This window comes from Gymnogyps californianus, chromosome 17 (assembly GCF_018139145.2).
Source record: "Gymnogyps californianus isolate 813 chromosome 17, ASM1813914v2, whole genome shotgun sequence".
Taxonomy (NCBI): domain Eukaryota; kingdom Metazoa; phylum Chordata; class Aves; order Accipitriformes; family Cathartidae; genus Gymnogyps; species Gymnogyps californianus.
The window spans coordinates 14,935,462-14,955,562 of NC_059487.1; the positions used below are offsets into that span (position 1 = coordinate 14,935,462).

The 20,101-nt window shown below is 40.7% G+C and overlaps 1 protein-coding gene across 4 annotated transcripts; it reads left to right on the forward strand.

Annotated features, from left to right (window-relative positions):
* Positions 1-17: 17 nt before the first annotated feature.
* On the forward strand, positions 18-19,024 carry BIRC7 (baculoviral IAP repeat containing 7). Of its 4 annotated transcripts, none has more exons than XM_050907316.1 (8): positions 18-54; positions 10,791-11,319; positions 13,478-13,577; positions 14,857-14,938; positions 15,040-15,085; positions 16,070-16,288; positions 17,257-17,328; positions 17,829-19,024. In XM_050907316.1, the coding sequence occupies exons 1-8, from the start codon at positions 40-42 to the stop codon at positions 18,029-18,031; spliced, it is 1,266 nt and encodes a 421-aa protein (XP_050763273.1). In that variant the 5' UTR covers positions 18-39; the 3' UTR covers positions 18,032-19,024. The 4 variants fall into 4 exon arrangements, with proteins under 4 accessions (XP_050763273.1, XP_050763274.1, XP_050763275.1 ...); XM_050907317.1 differs by lacking the exon at positions 18-54 and adding an exon at positions 8,323-8,435; XM_050907318.1 differs by lacking the exon at positions 18-54 and adding an exon at positions 9,342-9,423.
* The last annotated feature ends 1,077 nt before the right edge of the window (positions 19,025-20,101 follow it).

Sequence of the window (20,101 nt, forward strand, 5' to 3'; positions counted from 1 at the left end):
TCGCGACCAGCCTGACTGCTGGCTGCAGCTGCGCTCGCCATGGTGTTTTATCAGGTTAATTTATTTCCCTTCCAGCTGCTGTTTTGCAGAACCTGGGTGAAATCGTGCCCCCCCCTTAGCATAGCTTATGTTGATTTCAGCAGGGCCAAGAAGTAAACTAGTGGTTTTCAGGGAGACTTGCCATTTACCTACATGCCCTTCTGAGGGAAGGTGAGGAAGTGAAGCAGTATTGAATAGGCCGCCTGAGCTGTCATCGTTCAGTGCTGCTTTATGCCAAAGTTGGATCTCTCTGATTTTTAGGGAGGGCTGGCTTAAGGAGAAATAAGATTAAATGAAATCAATGCCCTTTTATTTCTAGTATTTGAGGTCTGCCTCATTAATGATTGTATTTCTGCTTCTTGTACGTAGCGGGTTGGGGTTTTTTTTGTTTTGGCTTGGTTTTTTTTCTAAATGGGTGGAATATCTAATGACCAGAACTGTTGCTACTTCTTAATAGTTTTCAGGTCCTGCTTAGGATCCTGTGGTCAAGACACAGCTTGCAGGTGCTGCGCAGAACAAAAGCGCAGTTCCAGCCCGCCCTGAGGTCCTGCAGTTTATAATATATGTACTGATTCTAATACAGAAACTTGCGTGACAATCTGCCTCAAATCTATTTGAGTTCTGATGACTAAATCGTAAATGTTTTGTGATGAAACAGAAAGCAACATTGTTTTGCTTTCTTATTACTTGTATTACGGTAACACCCAGCGGCCTTACCATCCTGCTGACTTACAAGCATACTAAATGATAGTTCACTCAGTGCCCGATGAGAGCATGATGGACTGGGAGCCTCTTATGCCACAACAAAAGAAAATATCATTGCAGTGCTTCTAAACAGCACTGGTACCAGGTGATAGCAACTAAATGGGATTTGTAGATATAATTTCTTTTGACTTCTTTGGAAACCGGTACAGTAAAAGGATTTGTAACAAAGAATTTTCATTGATTAACAATATGTCACTGAGATTATCTTTTAACATGTTACATAGGTGTCTGACATCTGTTTGGAGAATGGAAATAATTGTCTTTAAATTGGCCAGAAACCTGATTTTTTTCTTTATGGTATCAAAATACCTGCAGAGATTTAGTTTGGTAAGTCTCTTTTGGCTTTGAACATACCTCTTGGGTAGGTTTCTTGACATAAACATGCACCATTTACAGTTTCTAGGTATGAGCAATATAAGAACATATTTGAGAGAAAGATGAATCAAAATCGGGCCTTCAACATGTGTACAATACATTGTGCTATTGCCTGAGGTAATAACTTGAGGCCCAAACCGGGCCTGGTACCAACTTGTGTGATGCTTGTATCCAGTCTCATTACTGCGTTCACAAGTAGCTAGAGCTCTGACCAAAGTAGTTAAGACTCTGCCATACCAGACAGTAGTCCCAGAAGTTACAAAGTCTTACTTGTAACATCTCCATGCTTAATTTTGGGGGCAAAAGTGGCAAATTCTAGTCCTCACGAAAGATTCTAAACAATGCAATCATCCTTTCCTTTAGATGCGGTTAAAACTAGAGTCTTCTCTGTGTTCACATGTTTGGAAATTGTTGGTTTGAGTTTCTATTTACTATTCTAATAAAATACCTGAAATGAATAGTCCTCTTTCTTTTGTCTTTTTTCTGATCAGTCATCCAGAGATAAGGAAGAAAGAGTATTGCATTAATCCTCAGTGCCTGGAGATGCTTTGGGTTCTTTGTTTGGCTTAGGTAGCAAGTAATAATTGGCGTGTTTTATCTTAATTCCATTTGCAATACGGTATAGCTATGGACAAAGTCAGTAAGCCTGTGCTTTTCAGAGTGCCTAGATGAGCTGGAAAGGCTATCTAAAGAGCAGTGCTTCAAAAACAAACGCAAGAAAAAAGTGAGCAGCATGGCTAGCGGATGGAACATCTGTCTGGAAGGAAAAGGGAAAGGCTTGTCCTGGATACTTGGGTGATGGGCACTGCTCTGAAGTCCATGTGATTGTGTATGTTCACTAGTCTTGATATAGAAACTACGTGACTATGAATCATCCTAGCCGTGAGTGTATGTGGGCAGAATGTTAGAACTGTATTTGCTTCAGCATCCTAAGGTACAGGGGACTAAAGCTATTAGGCTATACCTGTTATTTTAGATTCAAAGACAGAGCATGTCAGGCATATATATATTTATATGTATGTGCCTAAGTCCATGTTTGTGGGAATATTTTTTTTCTTTTGCATTAGGAAAATGTGAGTTATTGCTTCTTTCTGGTAACTTTAAGAATGATCTTGTCTATCCATTGAGAAGTACACAATCTTTTAGATTAAGACGAGGAGTCTCAGTTGAAGCACGTAGATGAGGCAATATTCAGAATTATATCAACTCAGGATACTCTTGGAGTATAACGCTGTAACCTAGGGGGTAGCACAGGTTTTTGTTTGGTTTTGGCTTTGCTGAGAGAAATATGGTGGTATGTTCTTCTAGTATAAGAAAAAGTTACAGATATCTTTTTCTTCCTTTGCTAACACTCTCTGAAATCTCAGAAGAGTTCATGTGTGAATTATGGAATACGTTTTTTTTTTTGAAATGTAGATTTTACAGGGATTTTATGCAGCCCTCTCTGTTATGAGCAGGGGGGTAAAATCGAACATTGCCATGCTGGAATCATCTCCCTCCTGCACCCCACACCCCCGTGGAATGTAACCAAAGCAAGGATCCAATGTTAATTTCCATCATTTTAGGGTGAAAAATAAAAGCAGACACACAGAGAAATAGTATCTGTTCTTCTCTCCGGTTTTTCATGTCACTGACACATTGTGAAAACATGAGAAGGGAAATCATATGCAAAGAGTGTGGCCTGTGAACAGATATCATCTGACATCATCGCACACGCTGTTCTTTGCAAGACAACTTCATTGAAAAGCTGTAGCAAGGAGCTCAACTGAGCAATGACTGATCACAAGGGCTCTCCCATGTCTCCCTCTTGATCTTCATCATCGGCAACTCCTTGCTGCTATCGTGTAGTTTCTATTAAATTGTAAGGTCAATCTGTCTTTGCTTATTAGAATACAGTCACTCATTTTTCACTTTAGCTTTTTGCAGAGTCCTTCAGGTTGGACTGTTGTCTCTCTTCCTCATCTTTCAATCTTGCTATTGATTATTGATAGGGGGACAAAATAAACCTGTTCTGAGTCAATTTGCATGGAGAAAACCAGATGATTGCTAGTGTGAATAGCTCAAGAATAGATCTTTCTGCCTGTCGTCCAAGCAATATTTAGGCAGCTAGGCACATCTCTCTGCAATAAAAACACATTCCAAACTATAGCAGAATTTAATTGGAAAATCAGATGTTCCATGTTTCTTGATGGCTGATTTTCCACCAATTAAAAAGTAGGATGAGCTCCGTTAGAGTCATAACAATGCCTGACAAATCCTTCTTTAAAGGTAATTAATGGCTGAATGGTGGAACATACATTAATCACAAGCTGTTAGCAATCTCTTTTGAAGAGCTGTTGGTTTTATTTGTGAACAATTTGGAGTAGCAATGCCACCCAGTTTACGTGAGGCTACACGTCTTCTGTTCCTGTACCTCCTGCCAGGCTTTGAGTAGGTAGAGGGAATAGAGCACAAGCGTGAGGTTGCTCCATGTCAGAACCAGAAGGAATCAGGAAATGATCGGAGTCAGTGAGAGCGAGAGGCAGGAACAGAGAGGAAGGAGAAGCACAACTGATCTTTGGGGAAACCAGCCAGATCCTACTCAGAAAGGGAGGAAAAAAGGGAATATCATTCACGTTTTCCATGCTCACTGTGGGAATTGTACTTAGCCATACAGTTCTCTCCTGAAACTGTAATTCGTGTTCCTAACCCCTGTGCTGCTGCTCAGCCCTCTACGCTCTCTGCATGCTCTTTGGATATCACATTGATCTGCTGAAAACTGAAAGTAGTTCATTCATTTTGGGGCAGGTTTGAATTTTTACAGATTTTTTTTGAAGTATTCAGAATGTTGTGGGAAACAAAAAAAAACAAATAATGAGTGGGTTTTGGTTTTGTTCTTTTTTCTTTTTTTCCCCATGATGTTTTGTGTTCACTGGCAAAGGCAAGAAGGGGTGGAAAAACAAATAAAGAGAAAAAATGACCCTTGAAAAAATAACTCAAGTTTTTCAGCTCCAAAAGCCATTTAGAAAAATAAAAAAGAAACTGTTTTCTACAAACAGTTACCTTTTGAACAATCATTGAACAGTTTTCAACCCACACTATCTTCTATAGCAGAAATATTTTTTATAATAGGCTGGACACTGAAATCATGAAGTTATGAAGCAATATAAACCATAGTAATGGCTTGTGGCAGAAAGACTTTAATTTTCCTTGTTCCAAGGAACTAGCATGTTAGTTTGCTTTTCTTTCAAATCACAGTAGGATTTTAAGGTCAGTTCCTCTATTGATTTTTTGAGTATCTGCTGTGCTTTGCAGATTTTTCTTTTGATATGTACTGTGTTCTGTTCCTGTGGGCTGGCATATTAATAGTATTTGATTCTAAGCACTTCCATGAATCATGTTGCAAGCTCCATTTTAGCTATTCCTAACTATTACAATACATGAAGTTTTGAGGCAACCAGATGCTATGGTAGTGGAGGCCAGAAGAAAGAAGAGGAGATTGAAAGGTTTGAATCCTTAGGAAATCGCTTCACAAAACATATATCTGTTACTCACCTGTGCATTAGTTCTGGCAGTATGTATTTATAGTATGTGTATTTACTTTATACCAACATTTTTCAGGCTTCCTGAATTTATGATTGTTAATGTTTGGAGCAATAATTCATTTATTATTATTATTAATGTGTTAAATTTGTTCTTCTTTGTTATTGAAAAATCCACTGAGGAAAGTGCAGCGAGGGAAACGTCGATAGGCAGAGAAGACCCCTTTAGATGTATAGCAGTACTCGCTATGGTAAAAGAAAGAATGTTGAGCTGGATGAAAAAGCAAAGTGAGATTTCTGAGCTTTGCCCTAAGGGAATGACTTTGTGTTTGTCTCTGCTGTGACCAGTCACTTTTCAGTGTGCCTTGTCATTATTCACTGGGTTGGATCATGCTCCCTGTCCACAGTGGATTTGTTTTATGGATGCCTTGGAGTTTTGTGTCAACAGACAGCAATGTGCTTTGGTCTCTCAGTGCTGCCCTGGAAGGCAGCTGAACAGACAGGCACCCTCACAGATTTTACTGTTGCAGGAAACATAGTGCCAGCAACTCTTAGGAGAGCAGCAGAGCGCAGGTGCTTTGCTGCAGGATGAGACCAGCTGGCTATTCAGCGTGAAGGAAGATGAAGGACAACAGACAAGGAAGAGGCGGCCAGAAGAGGAAAAGCAAGGCCCTAAATGGAGAAACAGAAGCAGTCACCTACTTCTATGGCTACAAATTTAATGATTTTGTCTACTCTGCTTCAGGCTGGAAAGCAGTTCTATCACAAGGTCTGAACGTTTTATTCTGAAAAATGGATCCTTGTCTTCATAGTGGTTAACAGCGGTTCTGAGCAAGTGGGAACAGGAGTTATGCCATAAATTTCCTTGATATCCAGCCCCCTTACACATCAGTTGCAGTGGCAAGCTATGACATCTCTATTTGTGTCCCCAGCCTCTTTGCTTCTTCAACAATGCCAACTGATACCCTTTTTCCCCGTTATAAAAGCCTCTTTCCTCACGAATTTTTTATTAACTCTTAATTTATTGGTGAAAGCACAATAGTCTTCCTTGAGCTAAACCACACAGAACAGCTTCATCCTCTTACAGCTGTGTAGAACCTCGAGGTTAGAGATGCTGAACTCTGCTGGAGTTTTTCCAGGGGCTCCAGTCACTTCAGCCCTTTTGAGCTCTTTATCATGCTGTCTCCAGCTATACTCTGTCCCTTGTATTTATTGATTGCTTTGCTTCCAAATCGGGCTGATATTAGCAAACATATTTTTGATTAATTATGTTTACATTCCTTTCTTCTTAGAGTGTTTCGGATCACTGCCTAGTGTTGGTTTCCAGTTATGCTTGGAATGAGCTCAGCAACGTAGAAGTTACTACGTTTCTCATACAGGGGCATGGTGATGGTGCTGTTGATCGTTATCACTGATCTATCCTGGACTCCTGGTTGATGCTTACTGATTCCCACATTTGTTTGTTGTTAGCTCATTACACTCTTCTTTTTAAGAAGCATTCAGAAGTTCAGTGGGACATCTTAATTCTCTGAAAAGGAACTAAAAATGTATAGGAAATGCTAAAAAAGATCAATATTAGTTGCATACAACACATTACTGAATATGTTATTTGCTTTCAAAATTTTGGTGTGCTAAAATAAACCCCCATCATTTGTCCATGGTGACTTATTTTTAATTGCTCTCAGCGCCAGACTTAGTGTCACTTCATCTTCTTTTGCTACAGTCATCTCACGAGTCCTTCTGAGCTTTCCTTTGTTGGTGAAATGTTCCCCCTAAAATCACATGAGCGTATCCCCACAGAAAACCAACCTGAAACTTGTCTTGAAGCTTGCATGACCAAAGAACGTTATGTAAACAAAAAACCCTAATAATCACTGCCAGAATCAGTCAAATTTTGTAAATCAACTTAGAAGCTGCCTTTCAGCTCTTCTGAGCTTTTGTACAGCTTCTCCCTCTTTAACAGTCACCCTGGGGGCTCCCCTAGAACAAGTGGAATTGTACAGGCTTGGCAATTCAGTACACCTTTACCACAACACAACGGTGCATCAGTGCTACCCTGTGCCATCGGCCGATTTTTTAAGCATTGCGTGAAAGCATCCCTGAGAGCTGCTTGCAGATTGCTGGTGAGGCCAAGGCGTGGCTGTGAGGAAGGCAGATCAAGGAGCCTACCACGTTCCCAACACCACCTGAGATCACATTTGAGAAGCAAGGTGGTTATAAGCAGTACAAGATGAGGTCATTGCTTGCAAAATGCTTCACAAGATCAGAACTATTGATCGTTCTTATCTATTAACAGGTGATTCGCTACAACCCATCAGCAGAGTCCCCAGCCAGCCTCTGTAAGAGGGATTTTGTTAACTCTGTATCTTATATTTTTAGGATACATTCTTCAAAAATCAATATAGACTTAGAAAGAACAGGCTCTGTGGAGCAGAAGATAATGTGCAATTACATATAAATTCATTACGGACAAAAAAAAAGAACCACATTCGCTTGTTACAAGATGCTGTAAATTTTGTATATAAGCACTGCCCTCTACTGCTCAGGGATTTTCAATAACATGTATTTAATTAAAAAAAAAGTTTCAACACTGTTCTTTTTAATTAAAATATTTGTATAGGCTTGCCTGTAAGAAAAGGACTCTGACTCTTTTTTCTTAAAAGACAAATCCTAATTTATCATTTTTTACAAACATAAAACACCTGTGTTTTCTTATGTTAACATGGAGAACTTAGGATTTGTCAAGCACATAGTTTAGAATAAGCTGCATGCATCTTCTCAGGCAGAAAAGCAGTAGAGGAAAACACATTTTCAAGTAATTGCACCTTTCAAAACTAGCTTTAAAATCCTTCATTCTGAATTGTGACGACAGGAAGGCAAAGGAATAGAAAGATTTCAAATTGTGAAGATGCAGTGGTAGCAACAGAGTGTTTATTCCCAAAGTAAAGGCAATGCAATCTATTCAAGCTGTCCTGAGTAAATTATTGTTGCTATTTATCTGTTAATTTTATAGTACATGTTCTTAAAAATTGTAAGGTGCAAAACATGTGTGAGAGCAAGTTGAAAGAGACAAATACTGTTGTTATAGAGTTACAACATGATTGCAAGGGCTAAGAGGGCTATCACCCTCTTTATAGGGAACTGCTGTCATGCCCTGTCTGACATACTCAGGTGTATTTGACATATGTCATAACTTACATCTGGACAATCTTCTTTTAGAATATGATTATGTTCATCTCTGTTATTATATCAATAGAAATTAAAGAAAAAATCATGGATGAAGGAGTCAAGGTACTATAGCAAAACAGGAGGATGGCAATCATGAGTCAAGGTGTCATGACTGGTATTATACTAGGTTTTAACATGATCACAAGGCTTGGTTGGCTTTTTTTTTGTTGTTTTTTAGGGGCCCAAACAGTTATTTTCTGGAGGAAGTTTGAGCTTAACTTTGGGTTTTTCCCTGGTGACTCCCACTTATAAAGATGAAATTTGGACTGTTTAGCCAATAGAGAATTTCAGCACAAACCCAACCAATTGGGGAAAACGAAGCATTAGAAATGGCCTCTGTGTCAGCTGGGATCCATTACACTTTGGAAAGGTTTCTGGTTCTTTGAGAAAGACCTCTGCATTGCCGAGAAGGGAAGAGAACAGAGTAGCTTGAAGCTTGTGGGGTTGGGAAAGTTTTACTTCTTGGATGTGTTTTGGTTTTGTTTTTTTTTTTAAAGTATATTGCAGGTAAATGTCTGTTGTTTTGGGTTTTGTTTTTTTTTTTAGTTTTTATTGTGCTAATTGTAGGGAATTGTTGATATTAGCTGTAATGTTGCTTTGGAAGTATATTAATGTGTAGGTGTTAAGTAGTGGATTGTGGGACAATATTGGCTTTTAGTGGTGTTGTAACTATTTAAAATATCAGTTTGGTTTGGAGAGCCTTGTTAGCCAAGTTAATGGATGTTCTGCAGGACATATAAATGTTTTTAATGCAGGTAAACCATAATGGGTTTCTTCATAAACAAAAGATAAGTATATTTGTTTTCCTCTGTTGCATCTCTTATTTTAAAAAAAGCTTGATTCAGCTGTTAAGCTTTTGGGTGGAAAAACTCATTTTCTTTCTTCGTGTTTTGCTGTGAAGCTTGCTCTGCTGTGTACTTCCTAAGTGGAAGTAGGCTAAGGTAACTCAGTCACCTTCTAGGTGGAAAACAGCGTTTGTCATAGTTTAAGAATAATAGGTTTTGTTTTGTTAGGGCCCAGGATGAAAGCAACACTGATGTTGTGGAGCTGTGCCTGATGAACAAGTCTCTCTGTTGCTTCTTTGTGTTCTGAGAGCAAAATCTGCTGTGCAGGCTAAAAAATTGCATGCTCATAAGTTTGCTTAGCTTGCAAATTCTGCTGTGTATTAGTGGCTAATGGGTTTTTTCTTTCTGTATGGATTTTTCTTTATACCAGCAACATAGTTCTTAAGTAACTACTTTATTGTATTAAATAAAGCACAGTTTCTAAAACAAACTTTTAGAGCCTTCTTTTCCTACAACTCTGGTTTCTGTGATTATGATTATAATAGAAAATTCTAGTTGCTAATGAACTTTCTCTTCCTTGCTGCCTTTTACTGTGAGAGGCATGTGGTTGAGCAAGCTTGCTTTTGCTTTTAAAATCTCACTAAATGTGTAATACCTATGAAGGATGGATTTGTTAACTCTGGCTACAGGTCTTGCAACTAAAATGCCCTGTAAGTTTTTTCCCTTAAATGTACTGCAGCACTTAACTAAGAGGAATAGTACTTCAGAGATGCTACTGGCCTGAGTGCCTCTTACTGGTCTCTGTGACTGTGTTTACTGCAGACTAGCTGCTATACAGGTGGTCTCCACTTGATTATTTTTTACAGTGTGCCTATTCAAAAGAGTGCACTGCAGTAGTTATCTATTAATAATGGGATGTACCAGCTTTGAAACACCATATCTTTTTGGGGGGGGGTGTATATAGTTTTTCCTAATATAATATTTCCCTGGGTGATGTTTTGGGTCTGTGTGCTTATAATCTTAGCTCTGTTAACCAGTAGATAGTTAGCACTTCCTCGGGATGAATTGACCTATTGAGTTAGGTGGTGAAGGGATTTTCAGGGTACTTAAAAAAATGGATTTGATTGCAGCTACTACTTAGTCACATGTGTAGTGACTTCACTCTAAAGGAGTTCCTTTGGAGTGATTAGTTAAATTGATCCTGATTCTCAGTTATGTAATTGTATGACCTTTTGAAAGTGTATTTGCTAGCCATATAGAAAGTATTAGAAGCAGCAGCTGAGTTGTAATTTAGCTTACTTGCACAGGGAAGGGCTATTACCTTAAGTAGGATGAGGGCTTGGATAATCAGGCACTTAGTAACTTCTTTAATTTCCGTCTTCCTTGTGCACAGAACTAGCACAGGCAGAAAATGTCTTATCTTTGATTTAAGGACACCTCCCTATAGAAACTGGACCTCGTTATTTTAGACTGTGTCCTGGAGAAGTTCTCTTTTATGGAGCTATTTCTATATATTCACTGTTTAATTAGCATAATAACCTTATGAAAAATCTGCTGATATTCTGTGTAGTGTTGGCTGCAAAATGAATGTTATGAGACACTATTTGTTTGGGTGTGGCTGTTCTCTGCTTTGTTATGGCATGCCTTCTTAAATCTGTTTTTAGGAAAAAAAAAAAGAGTCTTTGTAATGTTAATTTAAAAGCTGAGCAAAATGACTGGAGATTTATCACACAGATCAGATGCTGAAAGCTGGATTGGTTCAGCAAGGGAGGCAGCACAGGTTTTGCCCTCCACTATCTGTTCCTGCAAGCATCTCTTCTGTAAATTGGCAGAGGGGCTCAGAAAGTGCTGGTCTCTTCCCTTCAGACAGTAGTGAGGATTCAGCAAAAGTTCAACAGCAAAGTACAGAAGCACCAGATCTCTGATTCGGCTGCAATTCCAAAACAAGCTGAGCTTTGTCAAGACCAGGAGCTTTCCAGAATATGCATGGGGATGAGGAACAAATAATGCAGGGTGAGTGCTGCCTGACACCGGGAATCCAGCTGACTGCTCTGGGTTATCTCATGCTCTCTTTCAGAACGAGAACATGGGGGACATGACACCAGCAGAGGAGACTGAGCTGAGGGCTGCCCGCTGCCAGCTGTTTGAATCCGGCATGAGGAATGAAGCAAGAAGACTGAGGACTTTTCGGCAATGGCCAGGCACCTCACCTGTGTCTGCCCGAGATTTGGTCAAGGCTGGCTTTTTCTTTGTGGGTCCAAGAGATGAAGTACAGTGTTTCTGCTGTGGTGGTGTCCTGAAGGACTGGGGACCTGGTGATTGCCCGATAGTAGAGCACCTGAAGTTCTTCCCTTCCTGTAAATTCATTTGCGGTGAGGATGTTGGGAACCAAGAGATGCTTCCTCTTCAGGAAATCTTTGACACTGTGGATGGGCAGTTCCTCAGTCTTTTGCAGGGGATAGACAGTGAGGAGACAGCCCTGCCCAACGAACCAGAATACCCAGAGATGGTAACAGAGGAGATGAGACTATCTACGTTTCAGAACTGGCCGCAATATACTGACATGCATCCTGAGCAACTGGCTAGAGCAGGATTCTTTTACACAGGTAGGTACTCTGGGGAAATGGTTAACTCTTATTCAAGTTAATTTTTGAAGGTGTCACTGTGTTCTATTGCTTGCACAAATACTTGCAAGTATGCGTAGTGTAGTTAGAAACCACATCCTTCCTTCAGCTGTTTCGCTTGCTGCTCGTGCAGAATTCACTTCGATGTTAACTCCTGTTTGGGTACTGAGGGGTCTACTAGTAAGTCAATTCCCTTACCAGCAGGAGTGGAAAAAGTGACATGTTTAAAACATTTGTTTTACTGGCAGAAAAGTGTGTGCTTTAAGATCCACTGAGCCTATTTATTACTTGCACTTCTAAAAGGACCTGAGGCACTTACTTGGCATGTCATATTTTGTATAAGCTCTGTCTTGCACTGAAGCTTTCTCTTCTCAAAAAAACTAAATCTGAGTGAAACCTGTAGGTACTCAGCCCATTTGGCTGTCACTGTGGCTTGTTGCTGTAAGGACCCTGGACTTGTAATACAGAAATAAAAAAGATACTTTTGTTTTGAGGAAAACGGGTAATATTTCGTGTTATCATATGCATGTGAATATCAGTATAAGATGATTGTTCTCCCTTGAGAAGGCTTTGATGGTTAGATAATAGGTTTGAATAAGTACTCCTCCCTGGATTGACCAGTCAAAGGAAACATTTACAGTATGTTAATGCTCAACTGTAATTAAATATTGGGGGGATTCTTCTCTTTTTTGAAAGCTAATAATGTGCTATTTCTGTGTGCTGCAAGTGTGACTCCTTCCATATGAAGGAATCGATTTGTTTTGTATTTGCACATCAAACAGATGTGGAAGGAGGTGACAGGCAGGGTCCATAAACTAAAGCTCCCTTAGCAGAAACAAATCTGCGCATCCTGAATGCTTCACGCTTTCATTGTTGAAGTAAAATTCAATTGCCCTTTCTCCACTTAAGTACTATTTGTTGGTAAAGATGGGAATGGGGAAAAAACCAGCCTTAAATGTTGTGATAGCTGGAAAAATCTGAGATGCAGCATGGTGAATGACATGCACGTAGGAAAGTCTGTCTAACTGACCTTTTGTTCTTTTATCTTGAGTTAGAGGAAGTGACTGGTTAGTTTGCTAGTATGTCTCTCTCTTTCTGCAAGATTTCCACTCAAACTGCATAACCTGGATCTTGCTATAAATCCAGGTAATAATAAGAATCTGTACCTGTCGACTCGGAGCACAGTAGCAGGGGCTAAACAGTATGCATGCCTAAACGGAAGAGCGTTATAGGCATATTAGCTTATCTGCTGCTCTTGGTTTTTTTATTAATTTTTAAGGCACACAAAAGACCAGCATGGCCAGGAACACAGAATAAACTCTAAAGCAGTGTCTGCAGCTAAAAACCTGTGTGTTTTGTTGGACTTGATTTATTACTTGCGAGCAGCTGTTTGAGCACCCAGCACAGAGATTTACTTTGGGGACTCGTTAGGCAGCAGCAGTCTGACATGGCACTCCCTGCGGTCACTTGAGCAGGAGAACTCTGGAACTGAGCACTCGAGTTAAGCCAAACAGTGCTCTAACACGAGAGCGTTTAGAAGATTGTGTCTGACCCAAACTCACTGGCAGCCTTACTGACAGTGTTTCATTGCCCTTAGGGCAGGGCATTTGTAAGCAGTTCTGCTTAACTGTGTTTGGTTTTAATTTTTTTTCTGCTGTGACTTCTGTGAAGAGAAGCAGCACCGTAGCAGGATGGGTAGCCTGGGACCATGTTGTGGCAAATTCTTATGAGATGGAAGCTGTGTCCGTCACCTGCCTGCCTGCTGCTGCTTATGGCAGATTGTGGTTAGGAAACAAAGTATGTTTATAGGTATAATTAATTACAGCTCTACTCGAAATGCAGGCAAGAGGGGATTGGATAGGTATGAGCATACATGGGAGCTATGGTGCTCACATGCATGCTGCCTGTTAGCTTGTGACCCAGTTCTGTAATCATCTCAACCAGCCGCAGCTCTGGGAGTTCACGCTCTCATCAGATTTCCTGCCCCTGTACAACTTGCACGGTGTTGCTAAATTGTCACGTGCTCATCTGTTCTGTCTGGTAGCCTGTGTTTTGTGCTGAATCTCTCCCCAGGTTTTCATCCGGGGCTAGTAGAGCATAGTGTCACAGATGTCAAATAATCTCTTGATGTCTTTTTCAGGACAAGATGATGTAGTGAGGTGTTTTTACTGTGATGGAGGCGTGAGGAACTGGTCGTTTGGAGATGATCCTTGGAGGGAACATGCCAAATGGTATCCAGGGTAAGTCAGTCTTGGTTGACAAATGTCCCTCATAGCAAGACCAAAAGATGTGCAGTGCATTCCACGCTCTGATTTCTTCTTTCATAAGATAGAAGTACCCCCAGTTGAGAGACAAATGAGTCACAGGTGTACTGGTAATAAGCGCTGCTTCCAGGCTCTGTTATTAGCTTAGTTCTAGATTTTTCTACCTAGCTAGACCAGGTGAAAAGCTAGTCAGGTATGTTCAATCATGTTTAACTGCATAAACTGTTGCAATAGTCTGTAACCTTCTGGAAATCCCTGAAATTTCAAGAGAAAGGTTCGGAATCCTCAAGCTCAAAGTTGCACAGCAAGGGACTATCTTCAGATCCTAGTAGTGGGTCTTTGTTTCTAGGTCAGCTACTTAGTCTGTACTGTCTTCCAAAAATGCCTTCCTCCTACTCACCCCTCACATGTGGAAGAACCAAAGATTGGCCTGAAAACCTAATAATCTTATCTTCAGCTGCCTCTCCTCTCCTGTTTCTCCCTTTTCACCCTCCCCAAAAAGCAGATGATGTGTGTCTGGTGTCTCTCTGCATATGTTACCCCTTACAATAGTTCACTGACTCCAGGACAGTTGGCTTCAGTCCCTTTAGTCTTCTCCTCAGGCATTGCCACATCTATTCCAAAGGCTGATGTATCCCTGGAGTGTTCTGTGTTAATGATGAAACCTACTGGGTGATGGTTGTCTAAGCTGTAACTAGTTTTTAAAAAAGAACTGTATAAATAGAAGTGACAAAGCCTAAATATTTAGACCGTCTCACTTTAAAAGCAAAATCAAATGCTCGAGCTCGGGTAGAATGGCACAGTTCAGACCTGAGATTTTCTAATTTGACCTAGAGTTCACTATCTAAAAGATCAATTAAAATCACGTTCTTTGATGTCAAAGAACAGCTTTGGTTTCTACTACTCTGAGGTACAAAAAGAAAGATACTGTAAACCTAGTTTTTCTGTAGCAGTTCTTGTGTTTTTTCTGTGAAGTGGTCTCTTATCACATTTTCTGTGATCTGTTCCAAAGGACGTTGCAACTGAGCTCATCTTGGGCGAAACACAAGACTGAATTAAGGGAGGGATCATGAGCCTCTTATGTTGCCCTCCATGGAAGGAGGGGGAAAAAAGACCATGATACTCCATTTTCTTTAATGAATATAGCAGTTGGGTCATAACCTGATAGCACCCTTTGCTTCTAAAATTCAAACTACTACTGGTACTTTCACTTGAGATATCCTGTACTAATGTATTTAAATCTTTCTGCTTACAGGTGTGAATTTTTATTGCGGTCAAGGGGGAGAGAATTTGTTAGCAGTGTTCAGGAGTCCTTTTCTAGCACCCTGCTATCTCCAGTGAGTCATGAATATTTTGTCTATAGTGGATGGGGGTTTGGTAGATAGGGGGAGTTTTGAACACATGCTTCTCTTTTGTGACTATCTTGTGACATTTTCAGAGAGATTCCTGGGATCAGACCGAACAAGATTCCTCTGCTTCCCAAGGTCAGTGCTATAATTACATGGTGTTTTGTCTTCTGTTGAAAGTGGCGTAGTTTTACTTCTTCTGTCTCACCCCAGCTACTGTGCACTCTGTAGACATGGTGTTTGTGAGATGTTTTGATATTCTAGAAGCTGTTTCACTTTATTTTTAGGAAATGGTCTCTAGCACAAGAAGCAAACTTGCTTGCTCTTGTGAGACCTCTTAGTCTAAGACCAGAGACATTTAGCTAGTCTTGGATAATCATGTGACTTCTGGGTGCCTGCCTAACCTTCCTTTGACTCGTGCATGCTCCTGATGTTGTTGTCTGTCTGTAGAGTCTTTCACACCACAGCATTTTAAACATACTTGGTAGGAGACCGGAGAACAGCTAGAGGGTCTAGTTGTTCATGAAAGTGTTGATCCTGGGGATCTATTCCCATTCATCAGTGGCTCCTGGAAATTTAAGTAGGTGAAATTTGGCTCCCATAACTGTGGAAAACTGATTTTTCACATTCTCCTGAAAAGCCTATCTGATAGGATGAGCTTAAGAAAGACTTAAGCCTTTGAACGGACTGCCAGCTGAATTTCCCACTTCTGTCTTTACTGATGAATGGTTGAGCTAGATTATGAGGTAGGAGAGACTTCAATTGGGATGTTCCACTTGATCTTCATGAAAGCAATTTCGAGACTTCTGTTCTGGAATGTGAAAACAAAGATAAGGATTCTGGACTGGGGCCAAACATGGGAGGCTTGGTTCACTGATACAGTAGAATAAACCATCCAAAATTAGTCTCTTGGCTTTTATGAAATTGCTTTTGATGACTTTCTTATGAATTATGATTGGAAGTAAAAACTGTAAATCTGGATGTTGATCTAGCTATATAGATAGCTTGAGGAATGTTCTAGAATATATTAATGCCATTTTCTATATAACAGCTTCAGGGAGTGGCATACTTTTGGCCTAAAGTTCTGCCTTTTTGGTAAAGTATCTGCTCACTGCTTTACAGATCCTCTGAGGAATTGGGAATTGCAGGCTCTTCCTTCTCTGGATCAGTTTACCATAGTGCAGAATGTCCTGCAGATGGGCTTTGACCCCACCTGGGTGGCTAACCTGGTAGAGAATAAATACATGCTGACTGGGACTTTCTACCTTTCTGAGTCTGAACTGATTTCTGATCTGCTTCAGCCAGACTGGGGAGAGAGCAGCAGTGCAGAGGAAAGCAGAGGTATGCCTGACTTGCACACTCACGTTCTTGGTGGATGTTTAACCTCTTACTCACTTTATCTTGAGCACTGTTGTGAGTGTCTTGCAGGTCTGCCTTCTCTCTTCCTAGGCTGGAATTAAAAGTAGTAATGTACCCGAGCCTGCCTTTCTTTGAGAGGCTGAAGAATGAGGTTGCCTTAAAGAAACCTGAAGGAGCTGTGATTATTGGGGTATCAGTAACTATATCTGCCTCCAATAGGCTGTGGTGTAGATATCCTCGATATTTTCTGTTGCCCTTAGACCTGCATGCAGTAGCAGACAGCTGCACGGTGTGGAGGCTTGTGCACAAAGTCACATCTGATGCAGACAGAGGCAGTTGTCTGAAGCACGGCTTCTAGGATGGATGAGTACTCCAAGCCTATTTAAAATTGAATCAATGACTTGATCAGAAATAGCCATACTTATTGTTTGTTTGGATAATATGTAGGCTCCTTAACTTATCTGTGTCTTGTGTTACCTGTTTTATGGAGTCTGTTTGCCAAGTGAAGTTTATTTGAAGATGCAGTTCCACACAGGCTTTCTCTGGTAGCAAGCCTGCTTTCCAAAGCTCCTGTCTCTATATCATGGTCTGCCATCCCTTTAGCTAAGGCAAAAAAAAAAAAAGATTTCCACAAAACCAAAAGTGTGATTAAATAGTAGCACAGGAGCAGGAATGAGCAGCTGATGGCTCCTGCTGTCTGACAGATAAACCAGCTTTGAGGAGATAATGTGACGTGGACATGTCTTGGTAGGGAGGTTAACATACATAGCAGCTGAAGCACCACACAGAACGTCTAGCCTCACCAGGCTGAGTGTGTGAAGTTAACGGTGGAGTAAAGTGTTTAACCTAAGGCTACTGAAATCCAGGATATTTCATCTTTTTAACCAGCACTGTCTGAAGAGGGAGGAAAGGGGTAGCATTTAATGCCGTCTTCTTTCCTGGTTATACAGATGCTGTTCAGAGAGAGACTGAACCATCAAGCTCAAGAGAAGAAATGCAATCTGTGCAACAAAAGGAATCAGGTGCACTGGGCTGACAGTGGTGGTGAAATTGAGCCTAGGCATAATTGGGATGACTTTTATAGCAATGGTATCAGTGGTCATTGTATTCATTCATTTTTTTTTTTAATCCTGAAGGGGAATGTGTGCTAGCTTGAATGGTAACTGAACATAGAGACCCTTATTCAGGAATTAGAGTTCCCCTGTGAAGCAGACTGTTACACAAAAAATTTGGTTTATCGGGATAACTTACGTGTATTACAGTAAAAAGATGTTGATCTCTGTCCCCGCTCAGTCCAGCATGTGTAGATATGCTGAATCTTGTGTAGATAAGCCAGAATCTCTAATAGGTGTAGTTTTTCAGCTTAAATGAAATTTTCCTGAGAGCTACTTTTGCCATCTTCACAGTCTGTCTCTGAACAAAATGATGAGCAAGTTGCAGTTTGACTTCCTAAGATGACAGGACTGGCACTCTGGAGCTGTTATAATACTAACAGTTTGGGCTTTTTTCTTTTTTGGTAAAGATGAGTCTCGGATGAGCACAGAAGAACAGCTCCGACGCCTGCAAGAGGAAAGGATGTGCAAAGTGTGCATGGACAGAGATGTGTCTGTTGTGTTTGTTCCTTGTGGCCACCTGGTAGCTTGTGGAGAATGTGCCCTCAACTTGAGATTGTGTCCTATCTGCAGAGCGGTCATCCGGGGAAGTGTGAGGACTTTCATGTCCTGAACCATGATGTGCCTAAAGGGAAAGATAAGTCTATACGACTCACTCATAACACATCAGAGGAAGAAAATAAGTAAATAGTTCGATTGATGCTGGAGCCATCTTATTTGCAGGGTAGCTCGGCATAAGTGTAAAAACTTACTAAATGTGCCTCCTATGCACGGTGTTTCTAGTAAGAGTTGCTGGTTTGCTGTACTCTTGCTGATCTTGCTGTAGGACTGCTCCAGAAAAACTCTGCTAGTTTCTTTTGTCCTCCAAAAAGAGGCTTTTGTTGACAAGAGATTCTCCTTCTCCAAACTCTTGCATTCTCAAATGAATCCTTGCTCTGTGTTGAAATCAAGGGCTGTTTACAGTAGACTGTCTCTGGTTCTTTTTCTCTCATTTAGCAGTTGTTTAGAGATTATTCTGCTAGGGTTGATGGCTTCCTTCAGTAAGCCTGAGTCAAAATGGGAGTATTTTTATACAAAATGTGTTCCATTGAGATGAGAATACTCAGCAGCAATGTATTGTGAGGGAAGGAGAATCTAGCTTTTTCTTCTGAACTCTTTGCTGTCTTCCCCCTCCCCCTTGTTGAATTGTCAACAATTGACAGAATTTTTCAGTAATACCTAAGTCCACATAACTAAGTGAAAAGCCTGGCCTGTTGCAGACTCTCCAACCTCTTTACTCTCAGCTGACCTCCCTAGACAGAAAGTGAAAGGCTCTTTGATGGTCAGGGTCACTAGATGATCTCATGGAAGCTTCTTACAGAGCCTCTTCCCTGGCTGTTAGGTACTATTCTACTAGAAGATAACTATGGAAACTTACCTTTTTAGGACTTCTGTTTGCTGGCTAAACTGATAATTCTTATTTTAAATGGAACATCCTATCATGTAGCCGAAAAGAAAGTTTTGTCAATATTATAGCTTGTTAACTGCAGGGGAAAGAAAATATGGGTTTTTTTATAAATAACTGTTATTTTTCACTGAATAAAAAGTTTTTCTTTTGTTTATCTTACAGAGGTATGAGTATCTGATTCTAGTATAATATCCTACTGGGGGAGAGGGTGTGGTGGTGTCCTGAGATGTTAGAGTGGCATCAGATTGTAGATCACTTGAACTTCTGTCCTGCAGTGCTACATGGGCATGTGTGAGAGAAGCAACTGTTCTTACCATCCGTTAGCTTCCTCTGGAATTCACAAGACAGCATGTGGGTCCTCCAGACTCTTAACTGCAAAAGAAGGGGTAAGGATGCAGGAAGATAAGGACCCGATACTTGAAGCTGTGTAAGTGGGGAATAATTCTGCATCTGAACTCAATGCAGAGTTTTGGTACATGGCTCAAACACATCTGCAGAGACTGGAGCAGTGGCTCTGGAGTTGCTTCTGCTTGGTTCCAGCCCTGGATACTGAACAGGGTTATAAGCTTGTCTCTGAGTAACTTTAAGGTGTCACTTATCTCTGGGCCGTGTGGAAGGGCAGATCTCTTCATCCTTGCCTTCAGAAAAAGGTAATATTAATGCAGCTCTTGGCAAAGATGAGAGAAATTACTAGTTGAGCTGTTGAAACTCTCCAACTCTTGCAGGAATTGATGGGTCTTTGCCAGACAGCAGCTTTCACAGGGAACAGAATTGCACCACCGTGCCAAATTAGGTGTTGTGTCTGGGTTCAAGCTATCATTGGCTTTATTTTGCCTCTGTAAATAACAGCAAAAGCTTACGGTTTAAGTAGATGTGCTAATCTGAGAAGGGAAAACAAAACCAGCTCAGTGTTGGAATAGCGTTATTTCCTCCTAAACTTTAGCTCAGTGTGGCTGGAACCTAGGCTGAGCATGAACAGGACTACAAGGCTGTAAATATACCAGCTATTTCTGGGGCTTCTTTTATTTAACACTTTGAAAATTGTGGCTTTTCCACATCTGGAAGGGTGGAGCCATTTTTTCCATGGGAAGATGTCGCTTCAGAAACAGGTATGTGTTGTTTTTTGACGAGCGGTATCTCAAGTGATGCCTATCCCCAATAGAGGGCACTCCTAATCTGGAGATAAGGGAACCCACTGGAGCAAAACCTTCAGCTGCTCCTTACTCTTACAGCACA

Coding starts and splice junctions, on each gene's coding strand:
- BIRC7 (XM_050907316.1), top strand. Junction 13,578..14,856: donor CATGCCAAATGGTATCCAGG/GTAAGTCAGTCT, acceptor TTCTGCTTACAG/GTGTGAATTTTTATTGCGGT. Junction 17,329..17,828: donor TGTGCAACAAAAGGAATCAG/GTGCACTGGGCT, acceptor TTTTTGGTAAAG/ATGAGTCTCGGATGAGCACA.